Here is a 19703-nt window from a genome sequence, read left to right as displayed (position 1 = left end):
ATAGAAAGTGAAAGAACCTGGAAATGGTCTGTAGAATAGTCACCTTTTCCTCAGCCTTTTTCCTCTTCCGTTCTCATTATAAATTGAAGTGCTACTTTTTCCTCATGGCTATCCTTAGTTCCCCCAGTGAAAATAATCTACTTCTTAGCGTACCCATTTCTACAAAAAAAAAAAAAAAAAAAAAAAAGAGTCACAGCTACTCAGGAGGCTTATACCAGTGACAATGTCATACTATCCACCAGTGTGGGAAGGAGGATTTGGGAAATAGTTGTTTTCCATAAAAATATTTTGTTAATGTATAATATGGCCTCCTTACACACAGTTGACAGGTTATTTCACATACAAGAAGTCCAGACGTAGGATAACTCCAGTTGTACTGTACATCTGGGCTTTGCTCTGCTTCCTTGAGATTTTTCTATGTTGGTTTCATCTTTTGGTTGCATGTTATGTGCAGCCACCTTACTTGATTCAGAGGTAGATAAATGCCCCTGTGTTCTAGTGTCTCCTTAGGAGATGAGGAAATCTCTAAAAGCACCATCCCATCAAGTACACGGCCTCTCGCCTTTCCTTGGCTACATCAGGGCCCTGTGCCTACCCCTAAACCAATGGTGGTGAAAAGAATGAAACCATCGTGATTAGTTTGCACAATGGTTCTCAAAGCATGATTTGGGGAACACTGGAGACCCCTGAGACCATTTCAAGAGACTATTTTCATAATACTAAAACATTTGCCATTTTCACTCATTCTTTCATGTGTACAATGGAGTTTTCCAGAGGCTACATGTGATTTTGCAACAGATCAAATTCAGAAGCAAATATGAGAATCTGTCTGTCTTCCATTAAGACAGAAATTAAATATTTGCAAAATGTAAAGTGATGCCGCCACTGGTAAACTGTCCTCTCCCTGTTTTATATCAGCCACAAAGAAAGAACGCCCACTTTGAAAGACAATGGGGTGTCCTTCAGTAGCCAGAGAATGGAGAAAGGGAGCTCATGCTCTCAAGGCACCTTCTCCCAGAGGGATAGGAGGCTGGGGAGTTTAAAGAGTTAGCTGAGGGGGCGGGGGAGGTATGAAGGGCATACACAGGCTGGAGTTCCAGACAGGCATAGTCCCTGAACGTGCTGCTTCATACATCCATGTTCATGAGATGCCAGTGAGCTTGCTTTTTAGGGAAGAGGATTTTAGCATTATGTTAATGATCTAAAGGTAACCGGAGGGTGCCTCTTTATCTTCCTCTGGTATTCCACAAGGGGTCAGGAAGCTCTGGTGACATCTGGGCCATCTGGATTCCTTAAGCAGCTGCGCCTATAAATAGACTAAGGAAAAAAATTGGCTGGGCTTGTTGGCTCATACCTGTAATCTCAACGCTTTAGGAGGCGGAGGCAGAGGGATGTCTTGAGGCCAGGAGTTTGAGACCAGCCTGGGCAACATAGACCCTGGGTCTACAAAAAAAAAAAAAAAAAAGTCACAGCTACTCAGGAGGCTTATACCAGTGACAATGTCATACTATCCACCAGTGTGGGAAGGAGGATTTGGGAAATAGTTGTTTTCCATAAAAATATTTCGTTAATGTATAATATCTGTTTTTTAAAAAGATGTTCTGATTTAATTTTTAATATGGTAAATATTGATAGTCATAACACACATAAACTATTGGTCGTGTCAATATTTTAGGGTGTAAAGGGTCCTGAGGCCATAATGAGAACTTCTGATTTAGACCAAGTTTCTGCCCAAGATCTGGCGATCAAATCAGGGCTCCCTTAGGAAGGAATTGGCGGGAGGAATGGACGAACCTGTGTCTGCTGTGCTTCCATTTTTTGGTGGTTCTCAATTTGAGCATGCATCAGAATCGCCATAAAGTTTGTTAAAACGTAGATTGCTGGGCCTCATCCCCAGTGTCTGATTTAGGAGGTCTGGGGTAAGGACGGGAAATGTGCTAAAACTTAGTAGTTTCCAGGTGAATCTGATGTTCCTGGCGGGGAACTGGTGCACAACTTCGGGCGTGCTTCACAGCAGTAATCTCACTCAGCTACCTTAGAATGGCAGGTGCTATTTATGCCATTTTACTCATTTGAAACTTTAAACCTGAATATTACAACGAGTTAACTAAGTTTACCAAGGAATAAAGGCAGTGATTTTCACACACTAGGACAATTTTTTAAAAGCAAACACTGTCCGTTCAAAAATTGAGCTTATGATATTTAAACAGGCATTGGAACTATGAAGAGCAATAAGTACTACCTAGTCTCTGCAAGGAATTTGTGAAATTAGAGAACGATGTAAACTCAGAAATATGGCGGTGCCAGGGCAGTGAGAAGCACACAGGATTTTCACTGCAGCAGGCCTCCTGGAAAGTTGCCAGGCGCGGTGGCTCATGCCTGTAATTCCAGCACCTTTGGAGGCCCAGGCGGGAGTATCGCTTGAGCCCTGGAGTTTGAGACCAGCCTGGAGAGCATAGGGAAACCTGTCACTACAAAAAATACAAAAATTAGCTGGGCGTGGTGGCGGGAGCTTATAGTTCAAGCTATGAGGGAGGCTGAGGCGGGAGGATCGCTTGAGCCTGGGAGGTAGAAGCTGCAGTGAGCAGAGGCCGCGCCACTCCACTCCTGCCTGCCCACAGCATTACACCCAATCTCAAAAATGAAAAAACAGTTCCGAGGGTATTATGGAACGGATGGCTTCAACCTCGGTGTGCGGACTCCAGGCCAGGATATTCACCGGCGTTGCCACGCCCACCGTCCCCGTCCGGCCGGAAGTGGCGCGGGCGCCTGCTCAGTGCGCGCCGGCCAGGCAACTCTGTGCTGGCGTAATCGGGTTCCTCCGGGCCGCCGTAGGACTGGTTCCGGCGGGCTCGTGAGGAATGGAGCTGGTGGGCAGCAGCGGCGAGCGCTGCAGCTCCTCCTCCGTAGACCCACGGAGCACCTTCGTGTTGAGTAACCTGGCGGAGGTGGTGGAGCGTGTGCTCACCTTCCTGCCCGCCAAGGCGTTGCTGCGGGTGGCCTGGTGAGAGGAGGCGGAGGCGGGAAGCTTGCCTTGTGACACGCCGTGGGCATGCCCCAGGCTGGCGGGGTGGGGAGAGACCGTGGGGACCCAGGGCTCTCCCCAGCTCCCTCGCCCTATCTGAGGTTACCCGCTACCCGCGAGGTATCTCCCAGCCGTGGTGCCCCGGGGGACTTCGCTGAGGGGCGAAGTTCCCCTTAAGGTTTTCTCCACTTCTGGCTCTCTTTCCGAACCAGCGCCCTGACTGACACCTACCTCCCCCGGGGACTTTGGATCCCGCAGGGATCTCCTGCTGCTCCAGTAGGTGGGGGTTTGTGAGCTGTGGGAGAGACGAAAATGAACGTCCGTTTGCAATGCTTTGTGCGTTTGCGTCCCCAGCGTGTGCCGCTTATGGAGGGAGTGTGTGCGCAGAGTGTTGCGGACCCATCGGAGCGTAACCTGGATCTCCGCAGGCCTGGCCGAGGCCGGCCACCTGGAGAGGCATTGCTTGGTTCGCGTAGTAGCAGAGGAGCTTGAGGCAAGTAGCAAGGGGTGTCATGCACAGTCATTTGCAGGTTGGTGGTTCAGTCTTTTGAGAACTATTTTTTTTTTTTAATCCCAGTTTTGTTAATTCAAGGAACATCTTGTGCCGGGAAAAGATTTTGTAAACATCAGTTTTAGTGACTACACGGTAAGGATGTGTCATGATTTATTTGACCGTTCATCAAATGTTGAGCCTTTTAAGTATGCACATTTTCACTATTAACAACAACGCTGTGCAGAACCTTCCCTTCACCTGCTTCCCTTGAAGCAAGTTTTTGTTGTCTTTTACCGGGAAGACAACTGGGTGTGTCTTGCTCAGTGTAGCACGCCTAGAAAGCCAAGAACCAAAACTTAAAGCCAAATATTTCAACTTTCGATCCTGTACTCTTTTGCTTCTCTGGCCCCCAACTTCAAAAGGGGAGCCAACACCTGGAGAGATGAAGACTCGGACTGTGGAGTTGGAGGGACTGCAGGGTGTACCATCTCTCTGGGGAGTGGAAGGGAGCCCTTTGACAGTGAAGTGCCAACCTGCTGCTCTGTCACTCTGTTTACTTTAGTACGGCTTACAGACATAACTACGGTGCAGCTGTCACAATCAGGAAATTATCACTGATACATTTCTACCATTTTGTCCTCAGACTCGGTTCAGATTTTGCCAGTTGTCCCAGTAAGGTTCTTCATGGCAAAAAGATCTGTTCCCAATTGTAAGTTGCTCTAAGTAAGTCATGTTTCTTTAATCTCCTTTGATCTGGAACAGTTTCACAAGCTTTGCTTGATTTTTCCAAATCTTGACACCTAGGAAAATTGCAGGCTATTTTGTAGAACATCCATCAATTGTGTCTTTGGCAGGAAATAACCACAGAAGTGATGCTGTGCTCTTTTCACGGCATCCTTAGGTGGCATGTGATTTCCATTGGTCTCGTTATTGGTGGTATTACCTTTGATTACTCAATTAAGGTGGTGCTTGCCAAGTGTCTTCACTAAAATCACTGTTCTGTAATGATTGAGTGTTTTGTGAAGAGATCATTTGAAACTATGTAAATATCGTGTTTCAGTGTGTTTATTTATTTGTATCTGTACACTCTCGGAGTCTTATTTAATTCAGTGGGCTATAATCTGTTACTGTATTTTGGTGCTCAAATTACGCCCCCCCCCGCCCCCCCCCCCCCCCCCAGTTTGGCTAGTGGGAGCTCCTTCAGGCTGGCTTCAGTGTCTTTTTAGAGATGACTGCATTATCTTTGAGCACTTTTCTTTTTTCTGGCACAAGATGTTCTAAGCTTGTCTTGGGTTTTACCTGCTTTGGTCCTGGAATTGGTCATTAAGCCCTGGCTCCTTTTGATGGAGTGTGGTATTTAGAAATCAAGGTCTAGACTCTTTAAGTGTACTCCTTGCCATTGAGGGATTTGCTGCTCCAAAGCCCAGTCATTAGAGCCAAGGAGTGTATGTATGTATATACATGCATGTGTATGTATATACATCAGCATACACATACACACGTTTACAACTATATGTGGAAACTCATGAGTTCACACAGGTGCATCCTTTTCTAATCAAGTGCAGGATGCTTTCTAGTTTTGTGTCTGCTCATATTTGTACCTCCCTTTTGGGCAAAGGGAAACTGGTTCTCATCATTCTTAATGTATTTAGATATTACCTCAATGCCCCATATGTAACCACTCTTCTGTTTCCTCCTTCCTTGGGTGGTCTTTCTCCTTACCTTGTCTGGGCTCTGGAACTCTCATCCCAGGGAGCTGGCCAGTATCCAAAGGCAGGCTTGTAGAAAACTTTTCTTCTCTGGTGCTTTGTCCCAACTCCTGCCATTTTTCCAGAAGTTTATCATTTGGAAAAATTCAAAATGCAAGCAGGCTTTTTTCCTCAGAAGTGTTCTCTGGAACATCGTTTATAATAAGCGATACTAAAAACCGAATATTAATTTAATAAATAAAGCTATTAAATTATGAACTGTAAGTGTATTAATGACAAGAGCAAATGTTGATTTTAAAAGTGAAAACATTATAAAATTATATATTTAGTATCATCTGAATTATTAAAGACCAAAAGGGAGAGTAGAAAAGAAAGCCAAAATAGCTTTTTTTTTCTATTTAATGTTTTTAAAAAGTTTTCTCTCTGTGGTCATCGTTTTCAAATTTTTACCACAACAGGCATTATTTTTCTATAGCTTTAAGAGTTTATACATTGTGGTGGCTGTTAATAGCCAGACAGACTAAGGTATGAATTGTAGCTTTGGCATATACCAGTGGTGTGACTTTGAAAAAGCTACTTAACTTCTCTGAGCCTCAGGTGCTATCTCCATAAAATAAAAAGAAAAATAATTTTCCTGTGCCCTTATAGAGTTGTTGTAAGGATTAAATAATGAAAAGGTAATGCATATACCACATTACTTATAGTACCAGGAGCGTAAGTTCTCAATGGATGTCTGTTAAATATTCTTTTATTAGTATCATTATTAAAGTTCACATAGTTATAGTAATGCCCTTAGAGGAGTTCCTCCATTATAGTAAACTGCTGGTGAGACAAAAACATGAAAACTCTATCCAAATCATACGTGCTGTTTATTTGTGTTTTCCAAGTTATCTAGTGGACATGGGCACTTTTATAGCTATAAAGAAAGTTGATTTAACTTTTCTCTTAGAAATATTTTAAAGTCCGCCAGGCACGGCGGCTCATGCCTATAATCCTAGCACTTTGGAAAGCCGAGGCAGGCAAATCGCTTGAGGTCAGGAGTTAGAGAACAGCCTGGCCAACATGGTGAAACCCCTGTCTCCACTAAAAATATTAATATAAATATTTAAAAATATTAAATACTTAAAAATATCAAATATATAAATAAAAATATTAAAGTACAAAAATTGGCTGGGCGTGTTGGTGCAAACCTGTAATCGCAGCTACTCAGGTAGCTGAGGTACCAGAATCGCTTGAACTGGGGAGATGGAGTTTGCGTGAGCCCAGATTGCACCACTCCAGCCTGGGTGAGACTCTGTCTCAAAAAAAAAAAAAAAAAGAAAAAAGAAAAATATTTTAAAGTCTGCCAAAAGCTTTATAAAACAACTTGCCATTTGTAACTTCTTTGAACAGTGGAATGTGGTGCTAGCTGTCTTAACTGTGCTCTGAGAACATTTCATGTTGAGACTTGTTATGTCACTTCTTCTAGTGTGAATTAGGACGGAAAATTCAGCAGTTGCTTTTCATTGGGTGCCAGGAGAGGGAGATTCATAAAATCTCAGGACCAGACTTTTAATCCTTGTTCAGGAGTAAGAAACCTGAGGCCTAAAAGCTTGATGAGGGTTATTCTGCTGGTTTGTGGCAGAGTTGCCACTAAGACCTAAATCTGTTTTTTGTTTTGTTTTGTTTTTGAGACAGAGTCTCGCCTGTTGTCCAGGCTGGAGTGCAGTGGCCTGATCTCGGCTCAGTGCAGCCTCCACCTTCTGAGTTCAAGTGATTGTCCTGCCTTAGCCTTCTGAGTAGCTGGGACTACAGGTGCACGCCACCTCACCCGGTTAATTTTTGTATTTTAGTAGAGATGGGGTTTCACCCTGTTGGCCAGACTGGTCTCACCCTGGCCTCAGGTGATCCACCCACCGTGGCCTCCCAAAGTGCTGAGATTACAGGCGTAAGCCACGGTGCCTGGCCCCTAAATCTCTTTGAGTTCTCTCTTCTTTACTCACTATACCAGGCATCACAGATTCAGATGACTTGAAGGTCAGGCAGTTAGGTGAAGAGGGTCAGGTAGCTCAACAGAGTGGTAGCACCATGGCAGACTGGAAAGGCTTGCCTCCATTTAGCCTTAGTTAAGAGGCACGTAGTCTAAGTGTTGCCAAAATGTCCAGTTTTTAAAAAGAATCTGGAAATCCACATTTTATCTAAAAATTCGGTGGAATTTTGAACATTGGCATTCAGTTTACATTTTCTGAAAATGCTGTGTGGAGCAAGGAAACTATATCTGTAGGTCTTGGGCAGCCATGGGCCCCACAGGCCATCATGCTATCTGTCTCTTTTATTAGTTTATCTATATAGAATGTATTCTGAAACATCTTGGCATTCCCCCAAATTATAATGGACCAACTTTTTTTTTTTCCCCACTTAACCAATAGTGAGGCTTTGCTATATGCTAAGTACCTCATGGACCAACTTTTTTTTTTTTTTTTTTTTCCATTTAACCAATAATGAGGCCTTGCTATATCCTAAGTACTTCATTTTATTCTGGTAGTAAAAAATATTTGAAAATAGCTAGCTTAGAAAAATATATTCATCATTTTCATTTAATTCAGCTGCTTTGCCACTTGTCTTTAATTGGAAAGTTTAGTTGAAAACAAGTGAGTCTGAATAAGCCCAGCTCATAGGGGAGATAGGGCACAAATAAGATTAACTAGGGGTAAGGGATGTTGCATCTGAGGTCCAGAGTACTGAGGGAGTTTAGGAAAAGGTTTTGGAGAGGAGGTGGCACTTAAAGTGTCTCTAGAGGGAAACAGTCTTAAGTTCTATAGGAACAGAGCAATAGAACACATGGGGAAGTGGGTGTGTCTGGATAATATTAATAGTAAGCTAAGGGGCCCTGAAGGATGCCTTGTTGTCAAGGCTGGAAATGGAGGCTTGGAGTATTTGATTTAATGAGCAGTGAAAAGAGGAGTGATTCCCCATTACTGAGATTTTTCTGATACTGTAATGCCTGTTCATATAAAGCAAGTGTGTCTTTTGCTGGTACTTGATGTTTTTGTTCTAAGAGCTTCAGTTATTAAGAAAATGAACTTCTTGAGGGCTGGAATGAAGAAATAATAGGTGTTTAGTAAATGAACTGAAAATGAAAGAGCACGAGTGAAAAGTAAATGAGAAGTAGATTGACTCAGAATGCCAACATTGACCTGAAAGAAGGTAGGGCACCAGCAGTTTGGATGGGGTGATACTTTTTTTTTTTTAATTTAAGTTCTGGGATACATGTGCAGAACGTGCAGGTTTGTTACATAGGTATACGCGTGCCATGGTGGTTTGCTGCACCCATCAACCTGTCATCTACATTAGGTATTTCTCCTAATGCTATCCCTCCCATAACCCCCCACTCCCCAACAGGCCCTGGTGTGTGATGTTCCCCTCCCTGTGTCCACATGTTCTCATTGTTCAACTCCCACTTATGAATGAGAACATGCGGCATTTGGTTTTCTGTTCCTATGTTAGTTTGCTGAGAATGATGGTTTCCAGCTTCATTCATATCCCTGCAAAGGATGTGAACTCATCCTTTTTTATGGCTGCATAGTATTCCATGGTGCATATGTGCCATGTTTTCTTCATCCAGTCTATCATTGATGGGCATTTGGGTTGGTTTCAAGTCTTTGCTGTTGTGAACAGTGCTGCAGTAAACATGCATATGCACATGTCTTTATAGTAGAATGATTTATAATCCTTTGGGTATATACCCAGTAATGGGATTGCTGGGTCAAATGGTATTTCTCTTTCTAGATCCTTGAGGAATCATCACAGTGTCTTCCACAGTGGTTGAACTAATTTACACTGCCACCAGCTGTGTAAAAGTGTTCCTATTTCTCCACATCCTCTCCAGCATCTGTTGTTTCCTGACTTTTTAATGATCGCCACCCTAACTGGTGTGAGATGGTATCTCATTTTAGTTTTGATTTGCATTTCCCTAATGACCAGTGATGATGAGCCTTTTTTCATATGTTTGTTGGCCGCATAAATGTCTTCTTTTGAGAAGTGTGTGTTCATATACCTTGCCCACTTTTTGATGGTGTTTTTTTCTTGTAAATTTGTTTAAGTTCCTTGTAGATTCTGGATATTAGCCCTTTGTCAGATGGATAGATTGCAAAAATTTTCTCCCATTCTGTAGGTTGCTTGTTCACTCTGATGATAGTTTCTTTGGCTGTGTAGAAGCTCTTTAGTTTAATTAGATCCCATTTCTCAAATTTGGCTTTTGTTGCCATTGCTTTTGGCGTTTTAGTCATGAAGTCTTTGCCCATGCTTGTGTCCTGAATGGTATTGCCTAGATTTTCTTCTAGGGATTTTATGGTTTTAGGTCTTACACTTAAGTCTTTAATCCATCTTGAGTTAATTTTTGTATAAGGTGTAACGAAGGGGTCCAGTTTTAGTTTTCTGCATATGGCTAGCCAGTTTTCCCAACACCATTTATTAAATAGTTAATCCTTTTCCTGTTGCTTGTTTTTGTCAGGTTTGTCAGATGTCAGATGGTTGTAAATGTGTGGTGTTATTTCTGAGGCCTCTATTCTGTTCCATTGGTCTGTATATCTGTTTTGGTACCAGTACCATGCTGTTTTGGTTACTGTAGTCTTATAGTATAGTTTGAAGTCAGGTAGTATGATGCCTTCAGCTTTGTTCTTTTTGGTTAGGATTGTCCTGGCTATACGGGCTCTTTATTGATTCCATATGAAATTTAAAGTAGTTTTTTCTAATTCTGTGAAGAAAGTCAATGGTAGCTTGATGGGGATAGCATTGAATCTCTAAATTATTTTGGGCAGTATGGCCATTTTCATAATATTGATTCTTTCTGTCCACGAGCATGGGATGTTTTTCCATTTGTTTGTGTCTTCTCTTACTTCCTTGAGCAGTGGTTTGTAGTTCTCCTTGAAGAGGTCCTTCACATTCCTTGTAAGTTGTATTCCTAGGTATTTTATTCTCTTTGTAGCAGTTGTGAATGTGAGTTCACTCATGATTTGGCTGTCTGTTATTCGTGTGTAGGAATGCTTGTGATTTTTGCACATTGATTTTGTATCCTGAGACTTTGCTGAAGTTGCTTATCAGCTTAAGGAGATTTTGGACTGAGATGACTGGGTTTTCTAAATATACAGTCATGTCATATGCAAACAGAGACAATTTGACTTCCTCTCTTCCTATATGAATACCCTTTATTTCTTTCTCTTGCTTGATTGCCCTGGCCAGAACTTCCAATACTCTGTTGAATACGAGTGGTGAGAGAGGGCATCCTCGTCTTCTGCGGGTTTTCAAAGGGAATGCTTCCAGCTTTTGACCATCCAGTATGATATTGCCTGTGGGTTTGTCATAAATAGCTCTTACTATTTTGAGATACGTTCCATCAATACCTAGTTTATTGAGAGTTTTTAGCATGAAGTGGTGTTGAATTTTATCAGAGGCCTTTTGTGCATCTGTTGAGATAATCATGGTTTTTGTCATCGGTTCTGTTTATGTTATGGATTACGTGTATTGATTTGCATATGTTGAACCAGCCTTGCATCCCAGGGATGAAGCTGACTTGATCGTGGTGGATAAGCTTTTTGATGTGCTGCTTGATTCGGTTTGCCAGTATTTTACTGAGGATTTTCACATCGATATTCATCAGGGATATTGGCCTGAAATTTTCTTTGTTTGTTGTGTTTCTGCCAGGTTTTGGTATCAGGATGATGCTGGCCTCAAAAAATGAGTTAGGGAGGCGTCCCTCTTTTTCCATTGTTTGGAATAGTTTCAGAAGGAATGGTATCAGTTCCTCTTCGTACCTTTGATAGAATTTGGCTGTGAATTCGTCTGGTCCTGGGCTTTTTTTGCTTGGTAGGCTATTACTGCCTTAATTTCAGAACTTGTTATTGGTCTATTCAGAGATTCGACTTCCTGATTTAGTCTTGGGAGAGGGTATGTGTCCAGGAATTTATCCATTTCTTCTAGATTTTCTAGTTTACTTGCATATAGGTGTTTATAGTATTCTCTGATGACAGTTTGTATTTCTGTGGGATCAGTGGTGATATCCCCTTTATCATTTTTTATTGTGTGTATTTGATTCTTCTCTCTTTATTAGTCTGGCTAGCGGTCTATTTTGTTAGTCTTTTCAGGAAACCAGCTCCTGGATTCATTGAGTTTTTGAAGGATTTTTCATGTTTCTATCTCCTTCAGTTCTGCTCTGATCTTAGTTGTTTCTTGCCTTCTGCTAGCTTTTGAATTTGTTTGCTCTTGCTTCTTTAGTTCTTTTAATTATGATGTTAGGTTGTTGATTTTAGATCTTTCCCGCTTTCTCCTGTGGGCATTTAGTGCTATAAATTTCCCTCTAAACACTGCTTTAGCTGTGTCCCAGAGATTATGGTACATTGTGTCTTTGTTCTCATTGGTTTCAAAGAACATCTTTATCTCTGCCTTCATTTTGTTATTTGGCCAGTAGTCATTCAGGAGCAGGTTGTTCAGTTTCCATGTAATTGTGTGGTTTTGAGTGAGTTTTTTAATCCTGAGTTCTAATTTCATTGCACTGTGGACTGGGTGATACTTTAAGGGACTATGCAGAAGCACTCATGGATTCATGGGATCCAATTCCAATTTTTTTTTTTTTTTTGCAGAATGTTCGCATCTTACCACATACAGTTCTTTACATGGCTGATTCAGAAACTTTCATTAGTCTGGAAGAGTGTCGTGGCCATAAGAGAGGTAAATATCAAAAGAAAAGCTTTTGTTTCTGTTTTTTTTCATCATGTGCCTTCTGTTTGGAGTTCAATATTGTACTTGTCCTGAGACTTAATCGACTTTCTGAGGCTGTGGGACTGCCACCTGTAGTATGCATGAATGTATCTATCTTTGAACCTTGAGGAACCCTTTCTGCTTCAGATTGATTTCTAAACCTTGTAGTGTAATTGAAACAAATTCATTAGAAAGGTGTTTTTCTCAATTTGAGATGCTTTAATTCTCCAGGCACTTTTTATTATTAAAACAGGTTGTATGACTTTGGCTATTCAGGCCTTTTACTATATTGGAACATGAGGTCCCATTTACCAAAGTTATGTAGAGAAATGGTGCATTTTTGGCTGGCTGAGGGAAAAGGCAGAATAGGTATTCAAGATGGGCATACATAGGCCCCAAGTTAGACTTAGATAATGGATTCTTATTGTCTAATTTGAATCCAGTTAACTGTTGATGCAAATAGTAGTTATACTGCAATATCAGCTGAACAGAAAGGTACAGTAGCAAGTCTAAAATTCAGCTGTTACTGCTAAATTTGACATCACTGGGGCAAAAGCATTATATGAACAGAGAGGAAAGGCAGACTAGTGGTGCAAAAGATCAGATTTAGAATTTAAAAGCCAGGACCAAAACAGGTAAAGTGTTTGTTTTAATCAATGCTTTTAGACCTTTATTTAGAGCATTCTCGTGTCAGGTGACCTAAATATTTCCAGTATTTGCTTTTTTACTTTTTCATTGTCAGATTTGACTTTAAATGGATGATATTTAATCATTTTGCTACTGTATTTTTACAGCAAGGAAAAGAACTAGTATGGAAACAGCACTTGCCCTTGAGAAGCTATTCCCCAAACAATGCCAGGTCCTTGGGATTGTGACCCCAGGAATTGTAGGTGAGAAAAATTAGCAACTTGATGATTTCCTCCTTGCATTAATGTGGGGTCCTTTGGATTGGTGAATTATTTTTAGCTTGGAACCACATTTCTGTTTCTGGACATCTAAAATACAATAAAGTCAGTCATATTTACCATGGCTTTATATTTGCCTTATATTAATGTTTATTAAGTTATTGTGGTATTTCTCATCTCAAGGCTACCTGTATAATGCATATCCAGTAGTCATTCATAAGAGGGGAAAGATCTCATTCTGCCTCCCTCCAAATTAGGAAGTATTTGTGGGCATTTTCAGAGTTTTGTCAGTTCAAGCAGTATTGTTTCTGGTGGGTAGGGGTGAGAGGGGACTGGGATTAGGAGCAAAGATGGGCCTTGTTAGGAAATTTCTGTTTCTCTGCTTTGGTACCACTCTTTGACATTTATAGCCTGAGGCTGTGCCCCTTTCCGTGCTTGATTGCTGCTGGTGAATTTTTGCTGATTTTTATTATTTTTATTATTTTTTATTCTTTTTTTTTTTTTTTTTTTTTTTTGAGACGGAGTCTCGCTCTGTCGCCCAGGCTGGAGTGCAGTGGCCGGATCTCAGCTCACTGCAAGCTCCGCCTCCTGGGTTCACGCCATTCTCCGGCCTCAGCCTCCCGAGTAGCTGGGACTACAGGCGCCCGCCACCTCGCCCGGCTAGTTTTTTGTGTTTCTTAATAGAGACGGGGTTTCACCATGTTAGCCAGGATGGTTTCGATCTCCTGACCTCGTGATCCGCCCGTCTCGGCCTCCCAAAGTGCTGGGATTACAGGCTTGAGCCACTGCGCCCGGCCAATTTTTATTATTTTTTATTCTTTTCTGTAGTTAATTGGGGGAGGAGAGATTCTTTTGAGGCAGTAATGGTGCAGTGGTTAGATACCTGGATTGGAATGCCAGCTGTACTGCTTAGTATCGTATGACTTTGAGCAAGTTACCTAACTTCACGGGGCTTCACTATCCTCATCAAGGAAGTGGGGATGATGACAATAGTACCTTCCTTGGAGGGTTGTGAGAATTAAATGAGTTGACACTTGTAAAGCATAGAGATAACACAGAAAGCAGTAAGTAAATGTTAGCTGTCATGTATTTATTGTTATTTTTTTTTTAGATGGAGTTTTACTCTTGTCGCCCAGTCTGGAGTGCAATGGCGTAATCTCCACTGACTGCAACCTCTGCCCCTTAGATTCAAGCGATTCTCCTGCCTCAGCCTCCCAAGTAGCTGGGATCACAGGTGCCCACCACCACCACGCCTGGCTATTTTTTGTATTTTTAGTAGAAACCGGGTTTCACCATGTTGGCCAGGCTAGTCTCAAACTCTTAACCTCAGGTGATCCACCACCTCAGCCTCCCAAAGTGCTGGGATTACAGGTGTGAGCCACCACACCTGGCCACTGTTACATTTTTTAGTTCTAACTCAGTAGTACTGTACTGAGAATTGTCATTTTTAATCTTCACTGAAAGAGTTTTGATCTGAATTTGAGTCTTGTACCGTGAGGTAAGAAGAATTTCATGTGTTTACAAATGAATATTATTTGTTCAGTTGCTCTAGCTTTGGTTTCTAAAGGGCTTAACATTTTTTTAAAAAAAGAACTTATTTCTTTTTGGCTGGGCATGGTAGCTCATTCCTGTAATCCCAGCACTTTAGGAGGCCGAGGCAGGCGGATCACTTGAAGTCAGGAGTTGGAGACCAGCCTGGCCAACATGGCAAAACCCCATCTCTACTAAAAAATGTAAAAATTGACCAGGCACGGTGGCTCACATCTGTAGTCACAGCACTTTGGGAGGCCAAGTTGGGTGGATCATGAGATCAGGAGTTCAAGACCAGCCTGGCCAACATGGTGAAACCCCATCTCTACTAAAAATACAAAAATTAGCCGGGCATGGTGGCAGGCACCTGTAATCCCAGCTGCTCAGGAAGCTGAAGCGGGAGAATTGCTTGAGCCCAGGAGGCAGAGGTTGCAGTGAGCCAAGATCATGCCATTGCAGTCCAGCCTGGGTGATAGAGCAAGACTCTGTCTCAAAAAAAAAAAGAAGGTAAATTAGCTGGGCATGGTTGGCTCATGCCTGTAATTCCAGCTACTTGGGAGGCTGAGGCAGGAGAATTGTTGGAAACCGAGAGGCAGAGTTTGCACCACTTCACTCCAGCCTGGGTGACAGAGTGAGACTCTGTCTCCAAAAAAAAAAAAAAGTTGTTTTTTTATGTTAATAATATTTATTTTTAGAAGAAGAAAAATTAGAAGATTCAGGTAAGCAAAAGCAAAACAATTAAGCACCTTTAAGCACCACAGAGTTAACCACTCTTATGATGTTAACCTTTATTTATATATGTATGTAAATATAAAAAACCAGAATAAAATTTTCTGTAGACTTGTAACCTACTGTGTTAGTCTGCTAGGGCTACCATAACAAAATACCACAGACTGGGTGGCTTAAACAACGGAAGCTTATTTTGTCACAGTTTGGGAGGCTAGATGTCCAAGATTGGGGATGGCCTTTCTGAAGCTTGCTTACAGCTGCTTTCTCACTGTGTTCTCATGTGGCCTTTTCTTTGTACATAAGCATGCCTGGTGTCTCTTCCTCTTTTGGATTAGGGCCCTACCCTTATGACCTCATTTAATTTTTTTTTTTTTTTTTGAGACGGAGTCTCGCTCTGTGGCCCAGGCTGGAGTGCAGTGGCCGGATCTCAGCTCACTGCAAGCTCCGCCTCCCGGGTTTACGCCATTCTCCTGCCTCAGCCTCCTGAGTAGCTGGGACTACAGGTGCCCGCCACCTCGCCCGGCTAGTTTTTTGTATTTTTTAGTAGAGATGGGGTTTCACCGTGTTAGCCAGGATGGTCTCGATCTCCTGACCTCGTGATCCGCCCGTCTCGTCCTCCCAAAGTGCTGGGATTACAGGCTTGAGCCACCGCGCCTGGCCTACCTCATTTAATCTTAACTATCTCTTTAAAGGCCTTATCTCCAAATATAGTCACATGGGGGGTTAGGGCTTCAACATGAATTTGGGGTAGGCAATAGGGAGGGGGATGACACAGTTCAATCTGTAATATCTACCTGTAAAATTCAGAGCATATTACAAACATATTTCTATGTCTATAAATATACATTTGTCATCATTTTAATGGCTATATTCTATGATACCAGTGTAACTTTTAATCTCAATACCAGTGTGGGACATTCAGGTTTTTTCTGTTTATTTCCTATTTGAAATTATGTGATAAAATACTTGGGTATATATATACTTTATATAATTGTCAAATATTTTTAGGGTAAACTTTTAAAAATTGGAATTGCTGTGAAAGTGTATTTACTACTCCCCCAACTTTTTATTTTGAAAAGTATGGAAAAGTTGAAAGAATAATAGAATAGCATGATAAATACCCATATACCCTTTATCTAGTTTAGCAGTTGAAAAAATTTTGCAACATTTGTGTTTTCTCACTTTGCTTATACAAAATTTCTTTCTGAACCATTTGAAAGTTAAATTGCAAACATCATGACACTACACCCTAAAACTGTCAAAGCTGAAAAACTTTTACTCAGATAGTGGCTTGTTAGCTTGATGATTATCTTAGTGACCTAGACTGTGGTTATCTAGTTTTTACTGAATGTATTGATGAAACTGTTTAACTTTTTCTCTAGTGACTCCAATGGGATCAGGTAGCAATCGACCTCAGGAAATAGAAATTGGAGAATCTGGTTTTGCTTTATTATTCCCTCAAATTGAAGGAATAAAAATACAACCCTTTCATTTTATTAAGGATCCAAAGAATTTAACATTAGAAAGACATCAGCTCACTGAAGTAGGTAAGTTACTTTTATTTATCATTAACTGCTCATTTTATTGATTAATTTTGATTTCTTTGTAATTCTGGCTGGTTGGTGGATATTAGGTTCCTTTGGGAGAATCTGAATTAAGTACAACTGTTACTGGAGCTGTGGCTAATTCAAACAGATGATTCACAGAGGCCAGTATGATACACGTTTGGTAGAATTGATTTACTTTTTAAATTATTTTATTTGCATTAAAGCCCAAGAGACCCAGAGATGAAACTTTTTTCATAAATACTCTGTTGATGATAAACTTGTTTGTATTTAATTCTGAATTTTAAGGAATTCTTGCTCTAATAGTTTATTTCATTTTGCTCTATTTGTATTTTGTTAACCTATTTTTTTTTTATTCTAGTAACAAGCGTTTTAGAAGTTTTTAGAAGATGCAGGTTAGTTCTTTGTGAACTAATTAGAAAGATGGGAACAACTAAAGTGACCCTGATGAGTGTTAGGAAAGGTATGAGTTAAGGCAAGTCTATCAAGCAAGGGGTATGCTGGGAAACATCCCACAGGTAGTGTGGATGGAGCCCTGAAGTGAATTTGAAGAGGTAAAGGGTTGGCTTAATGTCTAAGCTTAGATGGGAAAGCTTAACTTAATATAATCAACAACTAACAAGTTACTCAAGGAAAGCAGCATTAAAGCCTTTTATCTATATCTGCAAATGAATTGATTGAATTCACTTAATTCATTAAAATAGCTGTTGGCATAAAAGCTATTCAGTGGTAACACCTCATTTTTGCATAGATCAGCCAGCCTGTAGAGATAAACCTCTGTTATTTGAAATGGGACTTAAACCAGGAGGAGTAAAAAATTGTGTAGCACCAAAGGTAAAATTTGTTTTACTGATGAGGAAAAAAGGGGGTATACACATTGAGACTAGTTTTTACAACTATCCCTGACAATGTGAAAAAACAAAACAAAACTTGCAAGTCGGTGAATGGGAGGGGAAGCACAGAACAAGAGGCATTAGTAGCAAAGACTAGCAGCTGGGAGCCTCTTAATAATGTGGAAGAGGGTGGTCAGGTCAAGGTAGGTGATGGGAAGTCTCAACAGCCAGCTCTGGTGTGACACAGGGTAGTGTAGCTATGAAGAATGCTGACTTAGAAATGAAATCAGTATGTTGAAGAGATATCTGCACTCCCATGTTTATTGCAGCACTGTTCACAGTAGCTGGGATATGGAATTAACCTAAGTGTCCATTAGCTGATGAGTAGATAAAGAAAATGTGGTATATATACATAATGAAATGCTCTTCAGCCATAAAGAAGGACATCCTGTCATTTGCATCAGCATGGATGAACCTGGAGGATGTTAAGTGAAATAAAGCCAGGCCCAGAAACTCCAGTAGTACATGATCTCACTCATGTGTGGAATCTGAAAATGTTGCTCTCATAGAAATATAGAGTTGAATGGCAGTCACCAGGGTCTGGGGTGGTTGGGAGGGGGTTTGGGGAGATGATGGTCAAAGGATACAAAATTCATTTTGGAGGAATAAGTTCTAGAGGTCTGTTGGACAACATGGAGACTATAGTCAGTGACCATATATTCTTTTTTTTTGGAGACAGAGTCTTACTTTGTTGCCCAGGCTGGAGTGCAATGGCATGATCTCAGCTCACTGCAACCTCTACTTCCTGGGTTCAAGTGATTCTTATGCCTCAGACTCCCGAGTAGCTGGGACTACATGCTGTGTGCACCACCATGCCCAGCTAATTTTTTTTTTTTTTGTGTCTTTTTAGTAGAAACGGGGTTTTACCATGTTAGCCAGGGTGGTCTCAAACTCGTGGCCTCAAATGATCCACCTGCCTCAGCCTCCCAAAGTTCTGGGATTACAGGTGTGAGCCACCGTGCCTGGCCCATATACTATATTCTTGAAGAATGCTAAGAGAGTGACTGTTAAGTGTTCTTACTACAAAAATGGTAACTATGTGAGGTAATGCATATGTTAATTAGATTTAACCCTTCCACAATGTATATACACTTCAAAACATGTTATACATTGATAAATACATACAATTTTATCTCTCAGTTAAAAAATAAATGGAAGGTAGTCAACCTTAAAAGATTGCAGGCTTATAGCTACTCTAGTTCTGCTACTTTCTGGCTCTCCAGTTAGGGCAAGTTTTAAAATTTTTCTAAGCCTCCATTTTCCTCATCTATAAAGTGGAAATAACTAACATTGAATTCACAGAATTGTGAAGATTAAATGAAATGACTTCCATAAAACGCTTAGCAACAGTAGATTGTAGCTAGATGCTAGTGTTGGCTTCTACCCTAGGCAGGCTTTACTGTGTGTCACACAGGCCCTTCATCTGTGGTGTGGCCTTGTAGTTTGTGGGGGGAATAGTAAGGTTTTAAGTGTCCTTAGCTCATTCAGAAGCCGCGTGCCAGAGGAGCATACATGTATCTTGGCCTGAAGTGACAATTAACGATGGCCAGTGTTTGTGGAGGTACTATATGCCAGGTACTGTGCTGCGCAGCACTTCTAATCTTCACCACAGCTTTGCCAGATAGAATTCTTAATGGAATATTTTCGATGAGGAAACTGAACTTTAATGGCAGTAGAGAGTTAAGGCTTTTAGGGTATATAAATAGCAGAGTTAGCAGAAATGTTAAAGCTGTTCTAAATTAAGGATGCCAAACTTCCTTTGGTAAAAGGTCAGATAGTGCCTTTAAAACTGACCCATTGTTAAGTGTAAAGGCAAAATGAATTTGAGGAGCAAATGTGGCTATGTGCTGAGCTTATGTGATTTTGTAATATAATGAGACTTGGAGCTATCCAAGTTCAGCAAACGAAGTCTTTTTCAGAGTTGGTCAGGTGGTTAGCAAATAGTAGGTCTGAAACTCAAAGGAATGGCTGTGGCCAGACATGTTGGTTTGAGAGCCATTTGCGTGTTGCCTGGCAGTCTGTAAAAGCATCAAGTGCCATTTTGAAGGCCTTGGAGTAAGCCAGTCCAGGGCAACTTAGCCCAGATTCTGGAAGGATTTATGGCAGCAAATTTAGTACA

The 19703-nt window shown here is 41.2% G+C and overlaps 1 protein-coding gene and 1 long non-coding RNA gene across 12 annotated transcripts in view; one reads left to right on the top strand and one right to left on the bottom strand.

Annotated features, from left to right (window-relative positions):
- Nucleotides 1-33: 33 nt before the first annotated feature.
- On the bottom strand, nucleotides 34-2744 carry LOC139364416 (uncharacterized). The gene is made up of 4 exons (XR_011626311.1): nucleotides 2687-2744; nucleotides 2243-2471; nucleotides 1355-1443; nucleotides 34-159 (listed from the first exon to the last, which is right to left on the bottom strand). It is a non-coding gene; the product is annotated as an uncharacterized lncRNA (long non-coding RNA).
- A 30-nt stretch (nucleotides 2745-2774) lies between these two features.
- Nucleotides 2775-19703, top strand: part of LOC105491007 (F-box protein 22) — a 40212-nt gene continuing 23283 nt past the window's right edge. Inside the window, exons 1-7 of one of the 11 annotated variants that reach the window (XM_071100905.1) lie at nucleotides 3057-3301; nucleotides 3380-3518; nucleotides 4162-4227; nucleotides 11845-11932; nucleotides 12757-12852; nucleotides 16509-16673; nucleotides 17053-17154. In XM_071100905.1, the coding sequence (XP_070957006.1) occupies nucleotides 11878-11932; nucleotides 12757-12852; nucleotides 16509-16673; nucleotides 17053-17154 (418 nt within the window). In that variant the 5' untranslated portion in view covers nucleotides 3057-3301; nucleotides 3380-3518; nucleotides 4162-4227; nucleotides 11845-11877. Of the gene's footprint in view, nucleotides 3005-3056; nucleotides 3306-3379; nucleotides 3519-3555; nucleotides 3672-4161; nucleotides 4242-7718; nucleotides 9149-11844; nucleotides 11933-12756; nucleotides 12853-16508; nucleotides 16674-17052; nucleotides 17155-19703 lie in introns of those variants that run through there. The other 10 variants (XM_071100906.1, XM_071100901.1, XM_071100903.1 and 7 more) reach the window with 10 other exon arrangements.

This window comes from Macaca nemestrina, chromosome 7 (genome assembly GCF_043159975.1).
Source record: "Macaca nemestrina isolate mMacNem1 chromosome 7, mMacNem.hap1, whole genome shotgun sequence".
Taxonomy (NCBI): Eukaryota; Metazoa; Chordata; class Mammalia; order Primates; family Cercopithecidae; genus Macaca; species Macaca nemestrina.
The sequence above is the reverse complement of the archived record's forward strand: the minus strand, read 5'-3'. Positions and strand labels throughout refer to the sequence as shown.